Source organism: Leucoraja erinacea, chromosome 18, assembly GCF_028641065.1.
Source record: "Leucoraja erinacea ecotype New England chromosome 18, Leri_hhj_1, whole genome shotgun sequence".
NCBI classification, from domain to species: domain Eukaryota; kingdom Metazoa; phylum Chordata; class Chondrichthyes; order Rajiformes; family Rajidae; genus Leucoraja; species Leucoraja erinaceus.
The window spans coordinates 17,039,738-17,061,713 of NC_073394.1; the positions used below are offsets into that span (position 1 = coordinate 17,039,738).

At 41.1% G+C, this 21,976-nt stretch overlaps 1 protein-coding gene and 1 long non-coding RNA gene across 2 annotated transcripts in view; one reads left to right on the plus strand and one right to left on the minus strand.

The window, feature by feature from the left end:
- LOC129705698 (uncharacterized) overlaps positions 1–21,976 on the minus strand; it is a 33,109-nt gene that overhangs the window by 9,559 nt on the left and 1,574 nt on the right. Inside the window, exon 2 of the long non-coding RNA XR_008724943.1 lies at positions 21,659–21,837. This is a non-coding gene — a long non-coding RNA (uncharacterized LOC129705698). The remainder of the gene's footprint in view (positions 1–21,658; positions 21,838–21,976) is intronic.
- lmo2 (LIM domain only 2 (rhombotin-like 1)) lies at positions 1,107–14,847 on the plus strand. The gene is made up of 3 exons (XM_055649405.1): positions 1,107–1,364; positions 12,205–12,420; positions 14,441–14,847. The coding sequence occupies exons 1-3, from the start codon at positions 1,324–1,326 to the stop codon at positions 14,658–14,660; spliced, it is 477 nt and encodes a 158-aa protein (XP_055505380.1). The 5' UTR covers positions 1,107–1,323; the 3' UTR covers positions 14,661–14,847.

Here is a 21,976-nt window from a genome sequence, read left to right on the forward strand (position 1 = left end):
AGTACCTTTGATCTCTGGTCATCCTTCCATTTTCTCTTCCTGTTTCCATTCCCAATTAATGTTGATTAACATTCACTACAGGAAGTGAATCACGCACCATGCTTTTTTTTTAATTTGATAGCTAATCGCATAGAGCATTGACTCGTTCCTCACCCTTATCCTGTCAACTGACTTGTTGACCCTGATCTTTATGAGTCTCTTGCTGAGTAGTCCTAGTAGATTGCATAATGTAAACACAGGAAGACAAGCTACTAATGTTACTCTCTTATCCAGAGAGTTGGAAAAAACACCGAAAATAAAACAAGATGTAATTGAAGATCTGACGGTACCAATAACATATTTGGGATAGATCCTTCAAGACTTTCCATTCATTTATTCGAGAAAGCAATTGATGGACTCCATGACCATCGTTATAAACTACTCCAATAAGTGAAGAAGGGACCCGACCCGAATCGTCACCTATTCCTTTGCTCCATAGATGCTGCCTCACCCACTGAGTTTCTCCAGCATTTCTGTTTACCTCCAATAAGCGAAGGACATTTAGAAGGTACACAAAAATGCTGGAGAAACTCAGCGGGTGCAGCAGCATCTATGGAGCGAAGGAAATAGGCAACGTTTCGGGCTGAAACCCTTCTTCAGGTTTCGGCCCGAAACGTTGCCTATTTCCTTCGTTCCATAGATGCTGCTGCACCCACTGAGTTTCTCCAGCATTTTTGTGTACCTTCGATTTTCCAGCATCTGCAATTCCTTCTTAAAGGACATTTAGATGATGGATCCAGCTTTGGCAAGACCAAGTTTGTTCATTTAATCACTTTGGTGGCAAAGGAATAGTTCTCTGTGTTTAGATTATTTTAGTGGGATGATCACATTCACTACTTTGTCATCTAATATTAAAGTATTCAAATCCAAATATTTTTTCTAAAAATCAACTCGATCTCCATCATAAAATATCCACAATGCAAATTTCAGGTTCGGATATTTGATACAAAATTGGGTGCTCGACAATACATGGTGGCTGTTCTCAAACAGTAATGATGCAGCTATTTATCAGCTCAATGTGCAGAGTGCCTTTAACAGTAGCGGGGCACTGCCTCTTTAAAAGTGATGAGTCTTGTTTTGGAGGAAGCAGTCCCTTGGCGACGCTTCAAAGCTGCGGCTTTAACACGAATTTCCGTGTATTGTCCGAATCGTGATGAGGAAAAGGAAACGTGTGATCAGGGGCTAAGCTCGATATAAAAAAGCCAGCGGCCTTGCCGAGCTGCTGTGTGTAGCCCAGGCGTTCAGCAGCCCACAGCCAGCGACCCCGATCGGCTCCCCGACCAAATGTCAGCGGCAATCGAGAGGAAATCGCTGGAGAATGCGGAGTAAGTGAGCCCTTCTCATTTCAATTCTCAGCTGGTGGGAAGGGGGTAGAGATTGTGCTGGACCGGTGGCACGGATCAGGGGTTCAGCTGTTTCTTCAGACAAGGGTCTAATGCGGCAGGAACCCCAAATAGTCAAAGCAAATGGACACAGTCGATGTCAATGTCAATCATCTCCGAAATCTTCAAGCAGCATAGTGGCCCAACGAGTAATGAAAAAGAAACGAAAACACACACGGGGGTTCTGACTGATGATGGTAACAATTTGTGAAATACATTTATTTTCATGCCAACTTTTTGTGAATCTTTTTGGAAGCAGTACATTTATAATTATAGTCTTGATTTCTGAGATATGGTATTTTATTTGATCTGAGCAGCTGTTGTGACTTTCAACCCTTTGATGTTTGGCACGGCGTTGTGGAACCCTTCCTATTCCTACACTACGTATCTTTAAAAAAAATACTGCTGAATCTGGAAGGAAGGTGGAACAAAATTCTGCAGGAGATAGATCCCACCATCTTATCTGACGCTTATCTGATAAACATGTTTGTTATCAGATGAACCCATGACCTACATATTAATATTTTGTAGTCATTCTGGGGGATTCTGAGATATCTTAAACTGAACTTCCCCTTCAGAAAGGTCCGACTTCATTAAACTTAAAGCCATTTTTACTTCAACTTTTAAACTTTGCATATTTTACTGAAAAACCATGACGGACAGATTGCTGAAATTATTGATAAATTAATTTTAAACACATTGAAGTAACAGAATTCATATTAAACATGTATATACATTTAAAATGTTACATTTTATTTGTTATGAAACAATAACATTGCATACATCTGATGAGCCTCAGTAATTGTCAAACTACAGAAATTAATTTTTAGAATGGCTTTAGTTTGGTTTAGAATGACTTTAGTTTAGTTTTATATACTTAACTGGATATGTGTTACATCTTACTATTATTGTACTACATAGAACAGCACTCCTGAATTATATAACTTACTATTACTAATCCAAAGGCAAATTAACTACTGTATTAACATTTCTGACCCCCCCCCCCACTACTTTCAATCTGAAGAAGGATCACGACCCAAAACATCACCCATTCTTTTTCTCAAGACATGCTGCCTGACCCGCTGAGCTACGCTAGCACTTTGCGCCTCTCTTTGGTATGAACCTGCATCTGCATTTCTTTGTTTCTACTGCTGCATAGGTTGCTATATATATGAGCAGGTAGGCTAGTCAGTTTTTCAAATCATGACATATTTATCTGATCTGCTCTGCTTTCCTCTAACACCCACATAACCCTTTCTTCTCTTTCTCATGAGCAAAACTCCATCAATCTATCTGCAATATATTCAGCAACTAAACATGTGACATTTTACGGGGAAACATAGCAATGATTTATACCCATTTCAAGAAATTTATCTTCGTAGTCCCAAATGGCCTTCATGGACCTCACCGCTTCTTTCTAGATTCCTAGCCAGAATAAATATCCTTCCACCATCTACCTTACCAATATCCCCAGGAATTTTATCACAATTTATTCATGTGATTATTCTCGTTCTTTCTTTTAAACTCGAGAGCAAGGCCTAGTCTAATTTTGTACTCACAGGACAATCAGCTCTTGCAAGAAGTTAGCATCATGAACATTTGTAACGTTCCAACCAAGTAAAATATTTCCTCAGCTAAGCTTCAGGTGCAGTGTGCTGTCTGACGTCATGGTGGTCCAAGCACTTCCAATGGCTTGATCTGGACTGGCGCCACCACAGAATGGCTGGAATACTGTTTTATCAGAAGTAGTGTCTTGCAGACCATATAACCATATAACCATATAACAATTACAGCATGGAAACAGGCCATCTCCATCATTCTAGTCTGTGCTGAACACGTATTCTCCCCTGGTCCCATATACCTGTGCTCAGACCATAACCCTCCATTCCTTTCCCTTCCATATAACTATCCAATTTATTTTTAAATGATAAAAATGAACCTGCCTCCACCACCTTCACTTGAAGCTCATTCCACACAGCCACCACTCTCTGAGTAAAGAAGTTCCCCCTCATGTTACCCCTAAACTTCAGTCCCTTAATTCTCAAGTCATGTCCCCTTGTTTGAATCTTCCCTACTCTCAGTGGGAAAAGCTTATCCACGTCAACTCTGTCTATCCCTCTCATCATTTTAAAGACCTCTATCAAGTCCCCCCTTAACCTTCTGCGCTCCAAAGAATAAAGCCCTAACTTGTTCAACCTTTTTCTGTAACTTAGTTGCCGAAACCCAGGCAACATTCTAGTAAATCTCCTCTGTACTCTCTCTATATAGGTTTTATTTTGTAGCCTGAAAAGTTAGTTCTCCATAAAATTGTTCCTCTTGTCCATCAGCAAAACAGATTATTTTGTCACTTATCTAAATACCTTTTGCGAGGTTCTACTAATGCCCTTTCTACTTAACAATAATCCATGATATCTGAGGATTTACCATGCTGCACACATGCAATTTGATAGGTTACTTAAATAAATATTTAATAAAAGATGTGAATGCTGAAAAAAACATTTTTTCTTGTACAGAATCGTCGCTTCTGCCAAAAATATTGTACTCCAATTGATTGTAGGAGTCATATATTTTCAAATATTTTTCAAATATTATTCAATCTGATTGGTTTTAAGCTTTGATAACTTGGGCTGTAAATAATTCAAAAAATCACATCAATTAAACATTGTGACTTTGCTCATTTACTAATAGCTCAGAGATAACATTGCACAAGACAGGGATATTTAGTGTACAGTACTCTATCTACTTTACAAAGTACCACACAATAAATATTTAGTTCTATGGAAGTGAATGGAACTAAATATTGGGCAGACCATGCTTCAAGCAAATGGTGCAGTAGGTTGAAGATCTAGGAATATTTGGAGATTTCAGATTCACGGTACCTAAATTTTTGTTAGGTGAGATTATCAAGAGATATGCAGCAACAAGGAAAAAATGGGGTTGAGATGCCAATTAGCCGTCATCTCATTGAATGGTGAATGAAACTGGTTGGCCTGATACATTTTTTTAATGTTCCTTTGGTAGTAGGGAGACATGATTTGGTGGGACTAATTTTACTAGAGTAGACACAATTCAATAACAATTATTAAAGTGTGATCATTTTTAATAGGAAGGCCTATTTGCTGTATTATTGCAAAGGATTGTTTTAATTTATTTGAGCAATTTTCTTGTTGAAACTATAGAGATGCAGTACAAAATAACATTCAATATTTAATTCTTCATTTTTTAATCTAAAAGGTATTTAATCTAAAGGTTGTACGTGATCGGCCACATTAGTTGACATATGGCAAATTAACTCCCAAACAGCAAGCAGTTATGGGGTGGGCTTTTCAACACCTCTGTAGCAGGAGATAGTGCAGAGATTGTAGCCGATAGGCATTTGTGTAAAGGAGTCCAGGGGACTTCCAACAAAGTCTGGAATTTGGTTGAGGAAGTGAGTAAGCACTGGCTGTTTAACTAACTTTGAAAAGCTCTCCTCGGTCTGTGTTTTTTTTAAGCAGTGGGTCCTTGAATGCTTGGACCAAGATGGTTGTGTCAGCACTGAGGAAGTTCCTGGAACTACAGTGCTCTCTTATCATGCAGGCAGTGATTCTAACCAATGGATCCAACAGAAACACAATTCCAGTCCAGATGATGTCTAGCAAGGCTGTACCAAGCCAAAAACTTGTTTAATCTCCCTCGCTGCAATATGTCATCCTCTTCGACATGCTTTTTGTGGAAATGGATAGGACGAGTGAATGAATGGGACACATGGCAAGATAATGAACAAATTGCTGGAGGATCTAAGCAGGTCGAGCAGCAATAGCTGGCCACTGAGATCTCAATCAAAAACCAGAAAATTGTCCAACTTTCATCTTCTCTACTCTAGATCACAACAGAATCAGTCACTGAGGTTTAGTCCACAGGCAAAGTTTGTGTACATGAGGCCGGGCTCCACAGGGCACCAGACTATCACATATTCCTTTGCTGAGCTGTACCAGAGATTGGGCCTCAACTAAAGATCCTTAAGTAAGTACTCTGTACAAGTTCTCCCTTTAGGTAGTGATTTATTTTCTTATCACAGGAGAACAGAGAAGAATCTTGAGCAATGTTCTTGGCTCATGAGAATCTCTCTGAAAATGGCTCCAAATGGTGAAGTATCTGGGGAGTTGCTGAACACATGGAGGTCAAGTACAAGCAGTGAGCATTCACCTGCCTAGTCAAGCTCCACTTCTCCTTCCGATGGTAGAATTTGCAGACTCTGCACAGAACTCTTCGGCTGCATCAGAACCCATGGAATTTTAAGCGGAGCATCCTCCACTTTGCAAGAGAAATGGAGGCATTGCAAGATGTTTTAGATGGTCCTATGTAGGGGGCATGAATGCCCTTCCTTTCAAAACCATTATTAGAGGGATTTTTAAAATATTAATTTCAGTAGACATTGGGATGATTCTTGTGCTACTTTAAAATTCTGAATCCTTTTTTTATATTGGGGAAGGGAGGAGGGGGGAATAGTTCCCTCAAAGCACCGCACTGACCACAATCCTCTTTATCTTTGGTGCTTTCCACAAGGTCCAGCCTTTAAGACAGGCTTTCCAGAATCTTACTCTTCCCGTTACCAATTGAGGGGTGACTCTCTCATACCAAGCTGGCCACTATCTCTTCACTGAATGTAATGACTTCAAACTTGCGTTTTGTTTATCAATGACAATAACATGAATCTAGGGACGGGGATGGTGCTGCATTTCCTTTAACTACAGGATGAATAGAGTGAATGTGAGATGGCATCTTTAATTGCAGCTGGTTGTGGTAGATTAATGGAAGCCAGCATTATCAATTACCACCAGTGCTTCTATTGGGCCTTAGCAGTATGGTTTCCATTTCTGATGATGAAGTAGTAGACTCACATTACTTAGAACCATTATATCAGATCACTTGGTTGTTTCTAGGCTTTTTCCTGTTTCTTTAATGAGACAGGTTCAGCAAAAGCAAGGGTCCTGCTTAAGTGTGCTTTGCTCATATGCTGTTGATGTAAGTCAAAAGGCACCCGATGTGCCTGTAATGCACAGTCAAATCTGTCCAGTGTACTTTCCTGATTTGTACAGTCAAGAAAGTGGCACAGAGTTCAGATCCATGCACCACTACTTCTGCAGAGTACAAAACTTAGGACTTTTTAGATAGGGGGGTTTGGTGGAGGAAGATAAAAGGTGTATTTTTATTAAAAAACCTGGTACAGTCTGAGAGAGAGGAATAGAGAGCAGGGGTTAAAGGCTATTAGCATGGATTAAGGAACGATTGTTCAAAAAGAGTGAAAAAGTGGAAAGGAGGGGTTTGTTAGCAAGCAAAAACAGTCAGTTGGAGGGTCCATAGCCAGTACTTTCGTTTTTAAGCTATTTGTTTGTGCTAAGTGAATTAATCTAAGAAATAGAGTCATGACAGGACACTCTAGGCCTTGTGTTAGAATTCCCACATCGTGGACATGGGGATTGTGGTTGCAGGAAGTGTTGTCAGTTGCAGTGTGAGCTCCAGGTTTTGGAGCTTGGCCAATAGTTGATGTCACGGTGGACAGCACATTTCAGAAGGTAGTGGTCCAACACCTCAGGAAGGACTTGGACACTGCCAGATGGGCAAAATGGGAAAGGAAGATTATGCTGGAGACACTTGGGTTCATCTTGCTTTCTAAACTGCATTGTGTTTGGTGGTGGAAGAAGACTCTCCTGGGTAGTGTAACCAGAGTAAAGTTTATAGCACAGAAGATGGCTCTGCTGTACAGGATTGGAGCAGAATTGTCAAGAGTGGTGCCATGCTGCATAGCTCAATGTAACAGATTAGACAATCCCTGATCATTTCTCGCATGTTAAAACTAAAGTGAAGGGCCATTATATAGTTAAGGGAATGGATAGGGATATCAGTGCTTGTACATGTAGTTCTAGGATTCTAATCTTGCCTTTAAAACATAGAGTTTTGAAACATAAAACATACAGCGCTGCTCCTTTTGTATCAGCAATGGGATTCAAGGGGTTCAGGATAAACGTGTTCCCGCAAGGAGAAGGGGTAGGCCACCAAATCTGGAGCCCCTGGTTGAGAAGGTGCATAGAGGGCAAGATAAAACAAAATAAGTTATCGGGCAATGAGGTGTTAAAAACAACAGGAAACCGAGAAGAATGTAGAAACTACAGGGGTTAAATAAAAAAGAACATTTTAACAAGACAAAGATGGCATGAATGAACACTGGCAATTAAGGTGAAGGTAAGTTGAATGTTTTTTTAGACGTGCATAAAATGTAATCTGACAATTAATGTGAAGGCAGAAGAAATGAGGAAGGTAAATGAATACTTGAGCTATTATCACAAGAGGATTGACGTCAACTGATGCTTAGGAGGGAAAATGTGAAATAATTTATGGATAAACATATTAACAGACAAAGAATTAAGACATTTAGTGTAATTGAAAATAAATAAAAAAGCTTGGATGAAATATATCCCAGTTTGTTTAAAGGAGCAAGGGAGGAAATTGTAGTTTCTGATCATCATTGTTCAACTTCCAGGCTGCAGGTGTTGCCAGAGCAGAGGATTATATAGGTTGTACAATTGTTTAAGAAGAAAGAGATAAATTGCCTAATTATAGCCGTGTTGGTTTAACTTCAGTGGGGCACAATTTATTGGAACCAATTCTAAGAGACAGTGGAAACTTCCATTCAGAAGGGCATAGATTAATTGGACAGCCATCTTAGGTTTAACTAGCAATAGAATTTTTCATGAGGTAACGTGGAGGTTTGATATGGGCAGTATATTTGATCTTGTCTTTGTGGATTTTAGCAAAGCTCTTTGGCAAGAACCCACATGTTGAGTTTTACAGAAGTATAAGCCCATGGGATCAAAGGCAGTGTGGCAAACTGGCTGTGGCAGGAAGCAAACAGCAAAGATTAGCAGGTGATTTAGAGAACAAGTCCGAGGTTCCAAATAGCTCATTATTTAGTGTCTTGAGTTTTCTTATAATTCAAAGCAAGTTGGACTTAAATGTAAGGGGTATGATGAAGAATTTTCAGGATGATACAAAAATTGTCTGCTTGATTGACAGGGAAAGGAGGAAAGCATTAGATTACAGGTTGGTGTAAATCATTTAGTTGGTTAGAAAAAGTAAAAATGGAATTTGATATAATGAAATGAGGGAGTACATTTGGGGAGAGGCAATGGATTGGGAGGATGTTAGCTTGGTATCATGTTCAGCACAGATATTGTGGGCTGCAGGGTCTGTTCCAGTGCTGCACTTTTCCATGTACTATGGAGAAATGGACAGATATTGGAACATTTGTGACTAGGTCATTAAATAGCAGGGCAGCATTTTGAAAATACATATGGAATGCCTTCCTTTGTTAGCCAAAGCTTACAGAGGTTGGGAGGCCAAGATGAAGTTATCAGAAAAGGTCAACCATGAACTGCATGGTATTTCTGTCACCCTATTACAGGACAGATGTGACTGCACAAGTATGGAAAGTTATAGTTGGTACATTCGCTAGTTGGAGATAGTTTTGTTTGGAAAGAGGAGGCTATGAGGAGAATTTATCAAGGAACATTGATAAACAGGAGACACTGTTTTTTGTTGACCAAGGTGTCAAAATCCAGGCAGTATAGATTTAAAGGAACAGATAGAAAGAGTAGAGGGAAGGTGAGGAAACCTCTTTATACCCAGGGGATGGTAGGAATTTGAACGGCTAGTAAGACAGAACTCTCACTGCATTAAAGTGCCCTGATATTGTACCAGGGTTATGACACAAACGCTGGAGAGTTGGATTAGGCTCAGTAGCATTTGTCACCTGGCACACACATGGTGGGCCAAATAGCCTCTTCCAGTATTATAAACTTTCTATTTTCTATTTTGCACATGTGGCAAGGTGATATATCGTTGACTGCTGCTGCCTCGGTTCCAACGACCAGGTTTGATCCAGGCCTTGTGTGCTGCCAGTGTGGAGTTTGCATGTTCTCTCAGTGAGAGTGTAGGTATTTGTTGGATGCTTGTTTCCTCCCACCATAGAGGAGTTGATGGAAATGTGAGAAAGAGACACCGGAACAGAGAAATAAAAGGGGAATAAGACCAAATTGGTCTGCTGTATCAGTTGAACCGAATACTGTAAGAACTCAATATTTCAAGTCAAATGCACCTCAGGACATGAGGCTCTTTCCCCAAATGATGGCTACATCTTGCCCAGCACGAGCTATTTACAATCTCTGCTGCTGAAAATGTTATCATGCAACAAAATATGGTTTTGGGAATTTAACATTTTCAGTGCCTGGAGGATGGGGTTATCAGTACCATGGCCGGTCTACTCTTACCAATTTAGTGCATTGGGTTATTTGAATTGCAGGTTCCATCTAATAAATAAATTGAAGAAAATGGTGCTCTAACCTCTTGCCACAGCAGGTCACCATTGTTGGAATAGTGGGGATACTGTAGTTGTAGCACTATGCACTTGCTGAAGGCAGTTATGAATGTTGGGTAACAGTGAAGTTGAAACACTATTTGAAGCAACTTCCATCGTACATTTTTCAATCTAGCATAATTAAGGTGACCATAATGCAGGGTAACAAGAAGTATTGATACAAATGTCACAGTGCTCTTTTGCTCAATCAAAAATTATGAATTTAAACAGAAAATGCTTTTTGTTGTTAAATTTAGTAGAGATTTGAACTGACTTCACAGTTCATTATTAATGACAGAAACAAAAATGATAGCAGTTATTCATCATCTGGAATGAATGGCCCATGCATATACAGCTGTTTCATCATTGCACACTGAAATAAGAATTTGCATTTTTATTGCCACTCACACCCTGGAGAGGATGTAGCCATTTAACTGTATTGATGTGCAGTTCTGCAAAACAATAAATAAAATAAATGGTAGTTTTGTAGTGCGTGGGTCTCAAAATGAGGCAAGTAGTCCGAAGTTTGGGAAGCACTTTACTTTAATTCCTCCCAGTTCAAGGGAAGACGAAACCAGGAAAAGATGGCACCCAAACCCTGCCTTTTAAACCCTCCGGCTAAGGACCGCCTCCGGACTGCACCACTCCTGTGCCGAGGGGTTCGGCAGTATAATGGCACGACCCTTAGGAGCCGCCACAGTTTAATCTAATTTGGCCAATGCGTGATTGTGAGAAAATTACTGCCGTGAACACTAAGAGATCTTCCTGCCTGGTCAATCTTCATCTCCTTCCAATTTTTATTCTTTTTGCCTCCTCAATCTCACCATCACAGTTCACATTCCCCCTCTGCCCTCCAAATGCTGGACTCATTAACAACTACCTTGGCTGAGATTAGAGGGCGACATTGCAATTACCTTTCTTGGTGAACTACAAGCAGCAGCAGCATATTAACTTAAAATGCAGAATGAAAGGCTAGAGAGTTGAATCCTTTACAGGAACATGACTACCGGTCGATTTGCAAAGTGCTGGAGGAACTGGGCAGGTCAGGCTGTGTCGGTGTGGGGAAAGGGACAGAAGACGTCGAGTCAGGACCCTTCTTCAGACTCGTGGGGAGGGGGGTGGGCAGTAAGAAAGGATTTCAGAACTCCTGTCTCGAGGGAACCTTTTCTAAGTAGATATACTTTGAGAAGATTTTGCAGTGGAATAGTAAAATGGAGACACAAAAGACTGCAGACGCTGGAATCTTGAGGAAAAAGAAAAGTGCGAGAGGAACTTGGTTGTGAAGGGAAATAGATTGATGGTATTTTGGGTTGGGATTCTTCTGCAGACTCCATTTCGCAGGTTATTTGATTTACTGATCACGCCTTAATCTGATCCGCCTTAGTTTTCCTTTTCCCTCTTCATCTAGTTGTTATATCTTTCCTCCTTATGTATTTACATTGAAGATAGACACAAAAAGCTGGAGTAATTCAGCGGGACAAGCAGCATCCCTGGAGAGAAGGAAAGGGCGATGTTTCGGGTCAAGACCCTTCTTCAGACATATTTACATTGTATATACATTGTTGTCTCAGCTTATTCTTGTGTCAGGTTATTTCAACTACTATGTGAAATATTCTTCTAGCATTTCCTTTTAAGTTTCTGTGGAAATAATATCTCTTATATTCCTCCAAAAAGTTAATGTATCAAAATACTGGGCAGCCAATAATAGAACAACATACATGTAGTGTTGACCATTAAAAACACATTCCTACCACTTTAATATCTGAGCATTAAAAGTCCTTTCTTCTTAAAAAGTGAACGTCACGATTGTTATCTTGGCATTTACCAACTGCACAACCATTCTGCAATGAATGCCTTCAGGTGTTACGCTGCTATTTCTCTTAAGTTTTCTACCCCCCCCCCCCCCCATAAATTGGGATGATTAGCCGTGTACATACAAGCCCTCCTCTGGTTGCAAATGGCCGACCTATGCACAAATGTACATATTGACGAGCTGCTTAATTTGAGGGGTGGTTTGAGCTGAACAGATACTCGCTCACTCACTGAGTCAGTGAGGCTGTCTGGCTGGTGACTGCTCTTCCCATGCCTGCTGTTTCTATGGCACTCTCTCAGACTCTGTTTATGTTCATCATGAAATCTGGGTTACAAACAGTTCTTAGGAAAGGAACCTTTTCAAAACCCGGGGACTGCCGGCATTTTGTTTTTCCCTCTCATTATTTGGAATTTCTTTCCCACCACCACCTATGTGGGGTAAATGCAGAGCAAAGAAACCCTAAAATATTCAGAAGTCACTTCCTGAGAAAATAAATTGGAGAAAAATAGATATATTGTACAAATATTATTGTAAATTAATATAAACGTTACCAAATATCAATTGCTTCTTTACAGGGAAACAGTGGATGAGGTGCTGCAGATGCCTCCATCGTTATTAACATGTGGCGGTTGTCAGCAGAATATTGGAGATCGTTATTTCCTGAAAGCCATTGATCTGTATTGGCATGAAGACTGTCTGAGCTGTGACCTGTGCGGGTGTAGACTGGGAGAAGTGGGGAGGAGACTGTACTACAAACTTGGCAGAAAGCTTTGCCGCAGGGATTATCTCAGGTATGCAGCTCTCTTTGAATTTTAATTCTTAATATATTTACGCTTCTGTGCCGATAGCAAAGGGACTTTTCATTTTCTTTGCTGCTGAATAAAAAAAACATGCAAACCCTTGAAGGTTTAAACTCGTGTGGTGATCGTCATTCCTATAAAAGGCCAAATAAATTACATTTTGAGTTATGCTGGCACAGTCTGATGATTGGAGTGCCTACACCTCTTCAGGAGTGAAAACTCTGCATCTGGTATGTGCAATTTGTGAGTTTGTGGTCAGTGTGATCCTCATGATGTTGACCATAGTGGGGTCATTGGAAATGGTATAAGCATTAAATGGTTGAGTTTTCATTCCTGGACCAATGCAGTTATTAACATTCCGTTTCCCTTTCATTCTAAGCATCAACATTGTCCAACATTGTTCCTGTTGTGAATGATTTACAGTATCAGTTCAGTACAGTACAGTACAGTTCAGTATCGGAGCCATCTGAATGGTGCTGGAGCTTACCAATATTTTCAGTAACTTCCATTGGTCGTCAGAGTTGCCTATTCCAGTTTGGTCTGTATCTTTGTTGAACACTCTAACTCTTATTCAAAAAATGGATGAATAGAATTTACATCCAAAAATAACTTTATCCACTTCCAAATCACTCAAATCACAATAGAGAGAAGTTACATGTCACTCTTGTTCCTTTGTCTTCTTTTCTAACTTTTTGGCTTTTTCAATACATGGAATTATCTTCAATTCCATAACCTTTAGTCTTGATCATTGATGCCTTGAGTGAATCTTTCTTCACTGAATCTTTCTTAAAATTTCCCACAATATCCATCACCTTCCCTGGGAATTCTTGTCAAGCACAATGTCCCTTTCTGAAAAATGCATCTTTTTGGGGATCTTGATCACTTCACCATCTTGTCATCAATTGCAAAATGTTATCTATCACATTTGAACTGGCCAATGTTCTGAATTAGCTTTCTTCTCCTTTTTGAATCCAGGTGATGTATAGGCCATTTTTCATCCTAGAGCTTTTATCACTTTTCGGGTCTCTGAAATTACTTCCAACGCATCTGAGGCTTATTTTCATGTAGCTCATTAAATGTTGGCATCTACATCCAAAGCCCCACTAAGCACAGTGGCACAATTGGCGGTGCCGTTGACTCACAAAGCCAGAAAACCAGATTTGATCGTGATCTTGGATGTTGTCTATGCAGGGTCTGCATGTTCTCCCTGTGACAGCATGGGTTTCCTCCAAGTGCTCTAGTTACTTCTCACATCCCAAAGGCATGCAGGTTTGCATGTTAACTGGTCTCTGTAAATTGCACCCACTCTGTGTGTGTGTGTGTAGGGATGTGTGTGGTGTGTGTGTGTGGTGTGTGGATGTAGAACTAGTATGAATGGGTGAATGATGGTTGGCATGGACTCAGTGGGAATGATGGTCGGCATGGACTCAGTGGGCTGAAGGGCCTGGTTCCATGCTGTATCTTTCAAGCAATCACAGAATATATTCTGAATTTTGTTCATCAGAGGGTGCGATTCCATGTTTTTTTTTCTTATGATCTTAAATCAAGATGTATAAAGTATGTGAGTAAACTAACTAGGTTTTGCATTTGAACTTCTCCCATTTTTGCCACCTTACCTGTGCTGGAAATGTGGCCTGGAAATTTGGTCAGGGTGTTTTGTGCTGTGGTCTCATCTATTGATAAATCCAAAATCACAGCCTCAGATAGCTGCAGAATGAGAGAGAGGCAAATTCTTGGAAATATGAATTGAACTTTTCCAAGTGACCCAAGGCCTAGATACTCCTGATGTACAGAAACTATCGCCAGATCCAATGTCCATTCTGCAGCCTAGAATCCTTGGCTTAACTTGGGACTCTTGCAGCCTGTGTGCTTTAGTGAGAAACCTACTGTGCTCCTTTAACCCTGTTAAACAACGTTGATCGATAGGTATATACTTGACGGAGCATGAGTTTAATTTGTATTCTTCACCGTTACTTCTGCTTTATACTAACATCTTATCTCTCCACCTTAGGTTATTTGGCCAAGATGGACTTTGCTCTGCCTGTGATAAACGAATCAGAGCCTATGAAATGACAATGCGAGTAAAGGATAAGGTTTATCACCTGGAGTGTTTCAAATGTGCTGCATGTCAAAAACATTTCTGTGTGGGAGATAGATACCTACTCATCAACTCAGACATTGTCTGTGAACAAGATATTTATGAATGGACTAAACTCAATGGGATGATCTAGAATTACTCCAGATATCCTTCAATGCTGAGTTTTGTAATCACTGTGTATATGTGAATTTATGCATTTGTAAGAGACTGTAAATGTTAAGAACTTGTACAGATATTTTATCAATATAAGCTGTGACGTTATACGTGATTTACTGCGAGCTATTAACTTCTACAGCTTTATTAAAGAGAGTGAAATTTAATATCTTCGTATTTATTGGGGGAAAAAAAGCACTGCATAATTATATTGAAGAATTCCTTAGTTTGGGTTTTGACGGAATAATTTTGTTCCAAACCTCCTCATAGCCTTCAAAAACAGACATGGATATAAGGATTGAAAAACCCAATGGAGATCTGAATAATTATCCCCAGTATCAAGTCAGCGCACAATGTGCTATGGTACAGTATCAAGCCAGAGTACAATGTGTTAACCCGAGTGAAAAATGTCAACAGTGTCAAGGAGAACCCCTCTCCCTGCCATCATCTACAGCACCCCCTCACATCAACCTTTGCAACCCCTCCCCACCATAAATAAGGTGGACTATGGCTGTCGGTCGGCAATTATTGGCAACCAATGAGTTCTGTGCAGGCAGCATACCCAATCTAGCTGTGTGTAGCAGCTTCATTAATTAACTTCCTTCATTGTAAACTCCAGAATAATGTTTTTTTTCTGTTGATTTCACAGTGTAGCTCTATTCACAGCCTTTCTGTTAATGAAACCGCATGCAACCTGGACAGCATCCAGGCTTGGGATAACGAGTCTGTTAACACCATAGAAGTACAAACGAGGTCTAACTAAATAATCAATGGTACAACAGTCTAATTTAAAGTTGCTGCTGGCCAACTCAGTTGCATCTGCCATGTTAACACATGGTTATCTCAGCAAGACGGGTATAAAGGCGAGATGCAGCAACAGCTGTTTACCTGCTGAGAACTGTTGGATGGCCAGGTTAAGGCCAAGATTTTGATGGAAAATTCACTTGCATATGTAGCTGGACCTGCAGAAGCAGACTGGCTAATTGACACTTCTGAAGAAGGGTCTCGACCCAAAATGTCACCCATTCCTTCTCTCTCGAGATGCTGCCTGTCCCGTTGAGTTACTCCAGCTTTTTGTGTCTATCTCTGGCTCATTGACACCCCTGTTACTGGATTATATTTTCACCACATTTATTAAAATGTTGGTAATGAAAGGCCATATGTTTGTTTGATGTAATATTTTAAAAAAAAACTAGTAAAAGGTTCTGAAAAGGTAGTCATGCCTTCTTTTAGATATCATCCCTATGCCTGCAGTGCAGGCTGAGTCAAGTATGTCTAGTGAAAGATGCACAACTTTAATATTTTTTTAACCTCTTGACTGCCTCAGTGTTGTTGGTCTTGCTTCTTTCCAAACATGGATGAGTTATAATTTAAAGACTTAATCATTAGGTGGAGTTTGCATGTATAATTTATTAGAGAGGCCAACAAGGGACAACAATTTCTGTTGATTACTCTCTGTTCCTCCAGAAGCAATTGTTAGAAATGAAACACTTCTACTTGGTGTCATTCACAACCTATGTACACTCAAAAGAACTTCTCAGCCCAAAAAATACCTTTGCAGTGCAGTTGTAGGAAGAATAGTTGTTACTTTGTTCTGTGCACAGAACATGTCTATCAGCTACAATGAAATAATGACGATTATTTTATTGTGCTGAATAAGGCATAATATTAATCGGGTTACTGGAGACACTGTATCTGCTTTCCTTCAAGAAAAACGCAATGGGAACTTTTATGAGAACACACAGGACTTTTGTTTAAAAGCAGATTAAACTAAAATGTCTGCACTTCCAACTAGCCAATGTTCCCTCTGTGCATCACTGGAGTTGGAATTCTTGCCCTTACTTGCATATGAGAAGGTGATGGTAATATGTTTTCTTGAACAGCTGCAGCCCCTCTGCTGATGATACTCCCATAGTGCTGATGGGGTCAGGAGTACCTGGATTAACACCATGAGCCGATGAAGGAATGATTACATAGTTCCAAATGAAGAAGATGTTTGACTTGGTGTTCCCATGTCCCTGCTGCCTTTGATCTTTTTGATGGCAGACACACATTTGGAAGTGTTGTTGAGGTGACATAAACACAGACCTGAAGTATATTTTGTAGGCAGTATGAACTGACTGGATGCTAGTAACAGAGGGACGGAACGACACAACTGGTGGTCTGAAGAAAGGTCCTGACCCGAAACATCACTTATCCCTGTTCTCCAGGGACGCTCCATGACCCACTCCAGCACTTTGGAGTTACTCCAGCACTTTGTGTCTTTTTTTGCAAGCTAGCATCTGCAGTTCATTGTTTCTAATGAATTGACTGGTGGACTGGGTACCAATTAAGTGAGTTTCCTGGACTTATTTGAGTGTTATTCATCCCAGCAATTGAAGAATATCCCATTCAATTTCTGACAAGCGATTTTGGCTTTGATGAGGCAGACATGAGTCATTTGCTACAGCATAGCTTGTCTTTGAGCTGTTCTTGTCACCACTAATTTACATTTCAGATTTCAGAACTCAGTTGGTTATTGTCATGCACACCAGGGTGCAAAGAAATTCCTTGTTTACAGGCAGTGCAGAGAGTAAACAGTATTCATATAGTGATGATAAATACAACACTAAGCATAATATTAGTTGCAAAATAGGAGAATAGTGCTAGATTGTAATGTAATCTGATGTAGTGCAAATTCACAGCAAAACAATGAAATAACCAAATGAGAATTAAGAGTAAGAGTCCATGACATCACCTCTGGGAATGGGGTGAACAAGAGGTGATTGGTTCTGGACTCGTAGAACAGTACAGCACAGTAGCCCACAATGTCCGTACCACCCATGATGCCAAGTTAAATTAATCTACTCTGCCTGCACGTGATCCATATCCCTCCATTCCCATCTGAACCACGAGCTTATCTAAATGTTTCTTAAATGCAACTACTATATCAGCCTTCACCACCACCATTGGCAGTATATTCCAGGCACCCATCATTCTGCATAAAATAACTTGCCACAACCATCTCCTTTAAACATTGTGCCTCTCATCTTAAAGCTATTCCCTGTAGTATCTGCCATTTCCACCCTAGGAAAAAAGTTCTGATTGTTTACCTTATCAATGCACCTCATAATTTTATACACTTCTATGAGGTTTCCCCTCAATTGGATGGCAGTGGGGAAGAAGCTGTTTTTAACATTGGATATCGAAGCTTTCAAACCCCTGTATCTTCTCCCAGAAAGTAGAAGGGAGAAAAGGAATGGCCAGAGAACTTTGATGATATTTCCAACCTTCTAGAAGCAATGCACCGTGAAGATGGACTGGATTGAAGGATGTCATCAGCCTGTGATGGACAGGCCTGTGTTCACATTCTACAGGTTCAAGTAGGCAAGAGAAGAGCAGTAGCAAAACCAGGCTGAGATGCATACATTGGAATGCTTTCTATAGTATATCTGTCGATGTTTGAGAGAGTCAACAAGTACATGCTGAATCTTCGCACGTGTCTAAGAAAGTAAATACATTGATGCACTATCTTCATCATTGCATCAATGTGAAGATACCAGGTTAGGTTGCTACCGATATGGATGCCTAGCAATTTGAAGTTGTTGACCATCTCTACAACTGCTCTGTTGATGAGGACAGGGTTGTGCTCAACCTATCACTTCCTTCAGTCAATAATAATTTCTTGGTCTTGCTGTTAAGGGACAGATGGATATACTGTACTTGTATTGAAGACTGAGCAGAGAAGGTTCACTGAGTTGATTCCTGGGATGAAGGGGTTGACACATGTGCAAGGTTGGGCAGGTTGTACCGACACTCGATGGATGTTTGATATAATAAGAGGTGGTGTTCATAAGAATTCATAAGAACATGCAATTCTGAGGGGATTGACAGGATGGATGCTAAGAGGGTGGTTTATCTAGAACTAGTTTCAAAATTAGAGGTCTACCATTTAAAATGAATATAAGATGAATTCCCTACCCTAGAGAGCTGTGAAGGAAAAATCATGGAATATATTTTAGGCAGAGACTGACTGATATTTGAACTACAATGGAGTCAAAATGTAGAGGGGAAGAGTGGGTAAATAATATTGTGGGCATGATTGGATATTAGTGAATGGCAGTGAAGACTTTGTAAACCAAGTGACCTGTCCCTGATCCTTGAACCTTTGAGAAATCAAATTGTTCCATAAGACAGCACAATAGTGCAACCTAGAGTTGCAGTGGCACATGCTCCATGCTCCTGACTTCCAGTTCTGTCTGTGGGTTTGCACATTTTCCCTGTGATTGTATGGGTTCACCTTGAGTACTCTGTTTTCCTACCACATCACAAAGACATGCTGTGCAGGAAGGAACTGCAGATGCTGGTTTAAACCAAAGATAGACACAAAAAGCTGGAGTAACTCAGCGGGACAGGCAGAATCTCTGAATGAGTGATGTTTTGGGTTGAGACCCTTCTTCAGACCTGGCAGGTCAGTAATGACATGCTGGCAGATCTGTTCATTGGATGCTGTGAATTGTTCCTATGGATGTGGGTGGATTTGATGGACGTGTAACATAGAAACATAGAAATTAGGTGCAGGAGTAGGCCATTCAGCCCTTCGAGACTGCACCGCCATTCAATATGATCATGGCTGATCATCCAACTCAGTATCCCGTACCTGCCTTCTCTCTATACCCCCTGATCCCCTTAGCCACAAGGGCAACATCTAACTCCCTCTTAAATATACCCAATGAACTGGCCTCAACTACCTTCTGTAGCAGAGAATTCCAGAGATTCGCCGCTCTCTGTGTAAGAGAGTAAGTTACAGGAAAATAACAGGAGATATGGAATTGATGAGATTACTCTGGAAGATAGCATCAACTTGATGGACTGAATAACCTCCTATGATGCAAGGAAAAACATTTTTTTTTTTAAACGTGTCCAGAATTAGTCACTTGGTACAATTCAGCATCAAATTCCATGCCTTTGAGTTCTTCTGACCTATACCATTACTAATATCCATTATAGGAATTAGGACTGACTCTGAATGGAGATTCTGGAAACTCCTTCAGTCACGGTGCCAAGGAATTTCTGACTACTGCCAAATGAGCAGAGTGAAGAAGCAATAGAAATAATTGGCTTCAATACTACTGTTACAATGGAGAGGAGTCTGTGATTTTGAGTGCTTGTCAGCATGTAAACTCACTTAATGTTCCTGTGCTTTCATCAATTATTCACGACCACTGCTTTCATCATAAGCTGAATTACAAAGTAGCTCAACGAAATGGAATGCTGCTTCAGGTCACAGCATTTCCTGTACAACACAGGAGCCAAGAGGTTGCTGAAAAAAATGCTGAACATCACAGCCTAGAAATAGATTTTCACCAGAATAAAAGCACTAGATCCATGCTGCACAGTGTTCTCTTCATGTTGGTACTGCTTGGATACAGTACATCTGCAAAGAAATAAGAAACTGCAGATGTTGGTTTACAAAAAAATGACACAAAGTGCTGGAGTAATGCAGCAGGTTGAGCAGCATCTCTGGAGAACATGAATAGTTGACATTTTGGGACGGATACCTTCTTCAGACTCCATTGATGAATATTTTATCTGTGCATTTTGAGCCCCCAATACTCTACTTCCAATGGTAATTAGATACAAATAATCATTAGTGCTGTTATATCCACCTCTGTTGGCAATTCATATCCCAAATGACATCAAGCTTCTGGCCCTCAAAACAGCTCAAGTCCCCCAAACCACAGCAACGCTAGGCATGTCTGTGGTCTGCTGTACTAACACGGTCCTAATAAAGACATGCCCTACACTTCATCTTTACTTCATTGAGGTTCTTCGAGAAGAAGTGGAGAGAAGGCATCAAGGATCAATGATGCTCAGAGCGGAAATCAATTAAACAGGAAGAACATTGTATTAAAGCACACTTCCCTGCTTTTGATAAATATGAAGAAGACTGCTTGTTCTTGAGAATTGGAGTAGTTCACATTTTGCTGAGGATTCTGTATCTACCTGCAATTTTCCTGGATGTGGATCATTGACCATTGACGAGGGAAGGACCTCACAGATTGGAAATAATTATATCACTCCATATCAGCAATAGTAACTTACTTCTAAAAGAGGCCACAGCGGTGAATCATGGCAGGCAGCCTACATGTTTACAGTACTTTCAGATGGGTGTCATGTAATGTTTATCATTTGTAAAATCTATTCACGTCTTGAGGATTCGGAGGGCGGCTGGTGACGTCCGGGGCAACCCTGGACCGACGGGATACCGGCCCGGAGCAGCGGCCCACAGGCCCACAGCCAGCACGGAGAAGGAGCGCCAACCCCAGCCCAACCCGCTCCAACTGCCGAGGAACCCGCTCCCTGACGGGCCGGGGATCGCCAGCCGCACCCGCTGCCCCACCGAGCAGCTGCCGGCCCCCACTACCGGTGAAAGCTGAACACCAGCCATCAACGGGGATACACACAAAGCTCTGCAGCACATCAGCTGGACTGGCAGCATCCCCGGAGAAATGGAACGGGCGACGTTTCAGGTCCAGAGATGTTGCCTGACCTGCCGAGCCACCGCAGCACCCCGTGTGCATCCCAGCCGATGACCGGCGCCCAGCCCCGCCGGCACTGAGGGGGCCAACAGTCAGCCACTGGACAAGGAGAGTGGCGCAGCCGACGGTCCCCGGCCCACCGGCCAATGGCCCCCCCGGGAGACGGAGCAGAGCAGAGCTGGAGCCAGCGCCGGCTGCAAACCCGGACCGGCACCGCGCCAACCCAGGGCCACCCGGACACCTCCGGTCACCCCCGGACAGGGAAGGGACGGCCTAGCAGCAACTTAACAGCACCCACAGCACCGGAGACCCAGGACCCGATCCCGACCCCACGGAGCAGCGCGATCTCGCTCACTCACCGAAGCATAAAGCAATAAAAACGACAGAATCATCGTAGCTTTGTACAAAGGAACAATAAATACAACTAGTTCATAGTTTGAAAGCAATATTTTCTTACCTGGACAAATCAAAGCTGGAAAATACGGATGAAACGAAGGTTCAGCTGCTCAGCCACCAACAATGTTTATGGCGAGTGACCTATGACCTGGGCATGCGCAGTCGGAATACCGAACTCGTTTATTTAAGTAAGTTGCAGCTACATGGTATATATATCGGGCAATTTAAAATATGAGTCACCTGCAACAAAGATAGAGATGTTTCATGAGCGTATCAAGAGTGTTTATTTGCATTTGCACCAGATTTGAACCATGTAACAAAAATCTTACCCGCTGTAGCTTTTACTGGCACTTTCAAAGCAACCAATAAATTATCAGTT

Bases quoted from the DNA above. Each gene is read 5' to 3' on its own strand.
- lmo2 (XM_055649405.1), top strand. From the start codon at position 1,324: ATGTCAGCGGCAATCGAGAGGAAATCGCTGGAGAATGCGGA. The intron at 1,365-12,204 runs GTAAGTGAGCCC...GCTTCTTTACAG, and splicing joins AAATCGCTGGAGAATGCGGA to GGAAACAGTGGATGAGGTGC. The intron at 12,421-14,440 runs GTATGCAGCTCT...TCTCCACCTTAG, and splicing joins TGCCGCAGGGATTATCTCAG to GTTATTTGGCCAAGATGGAC.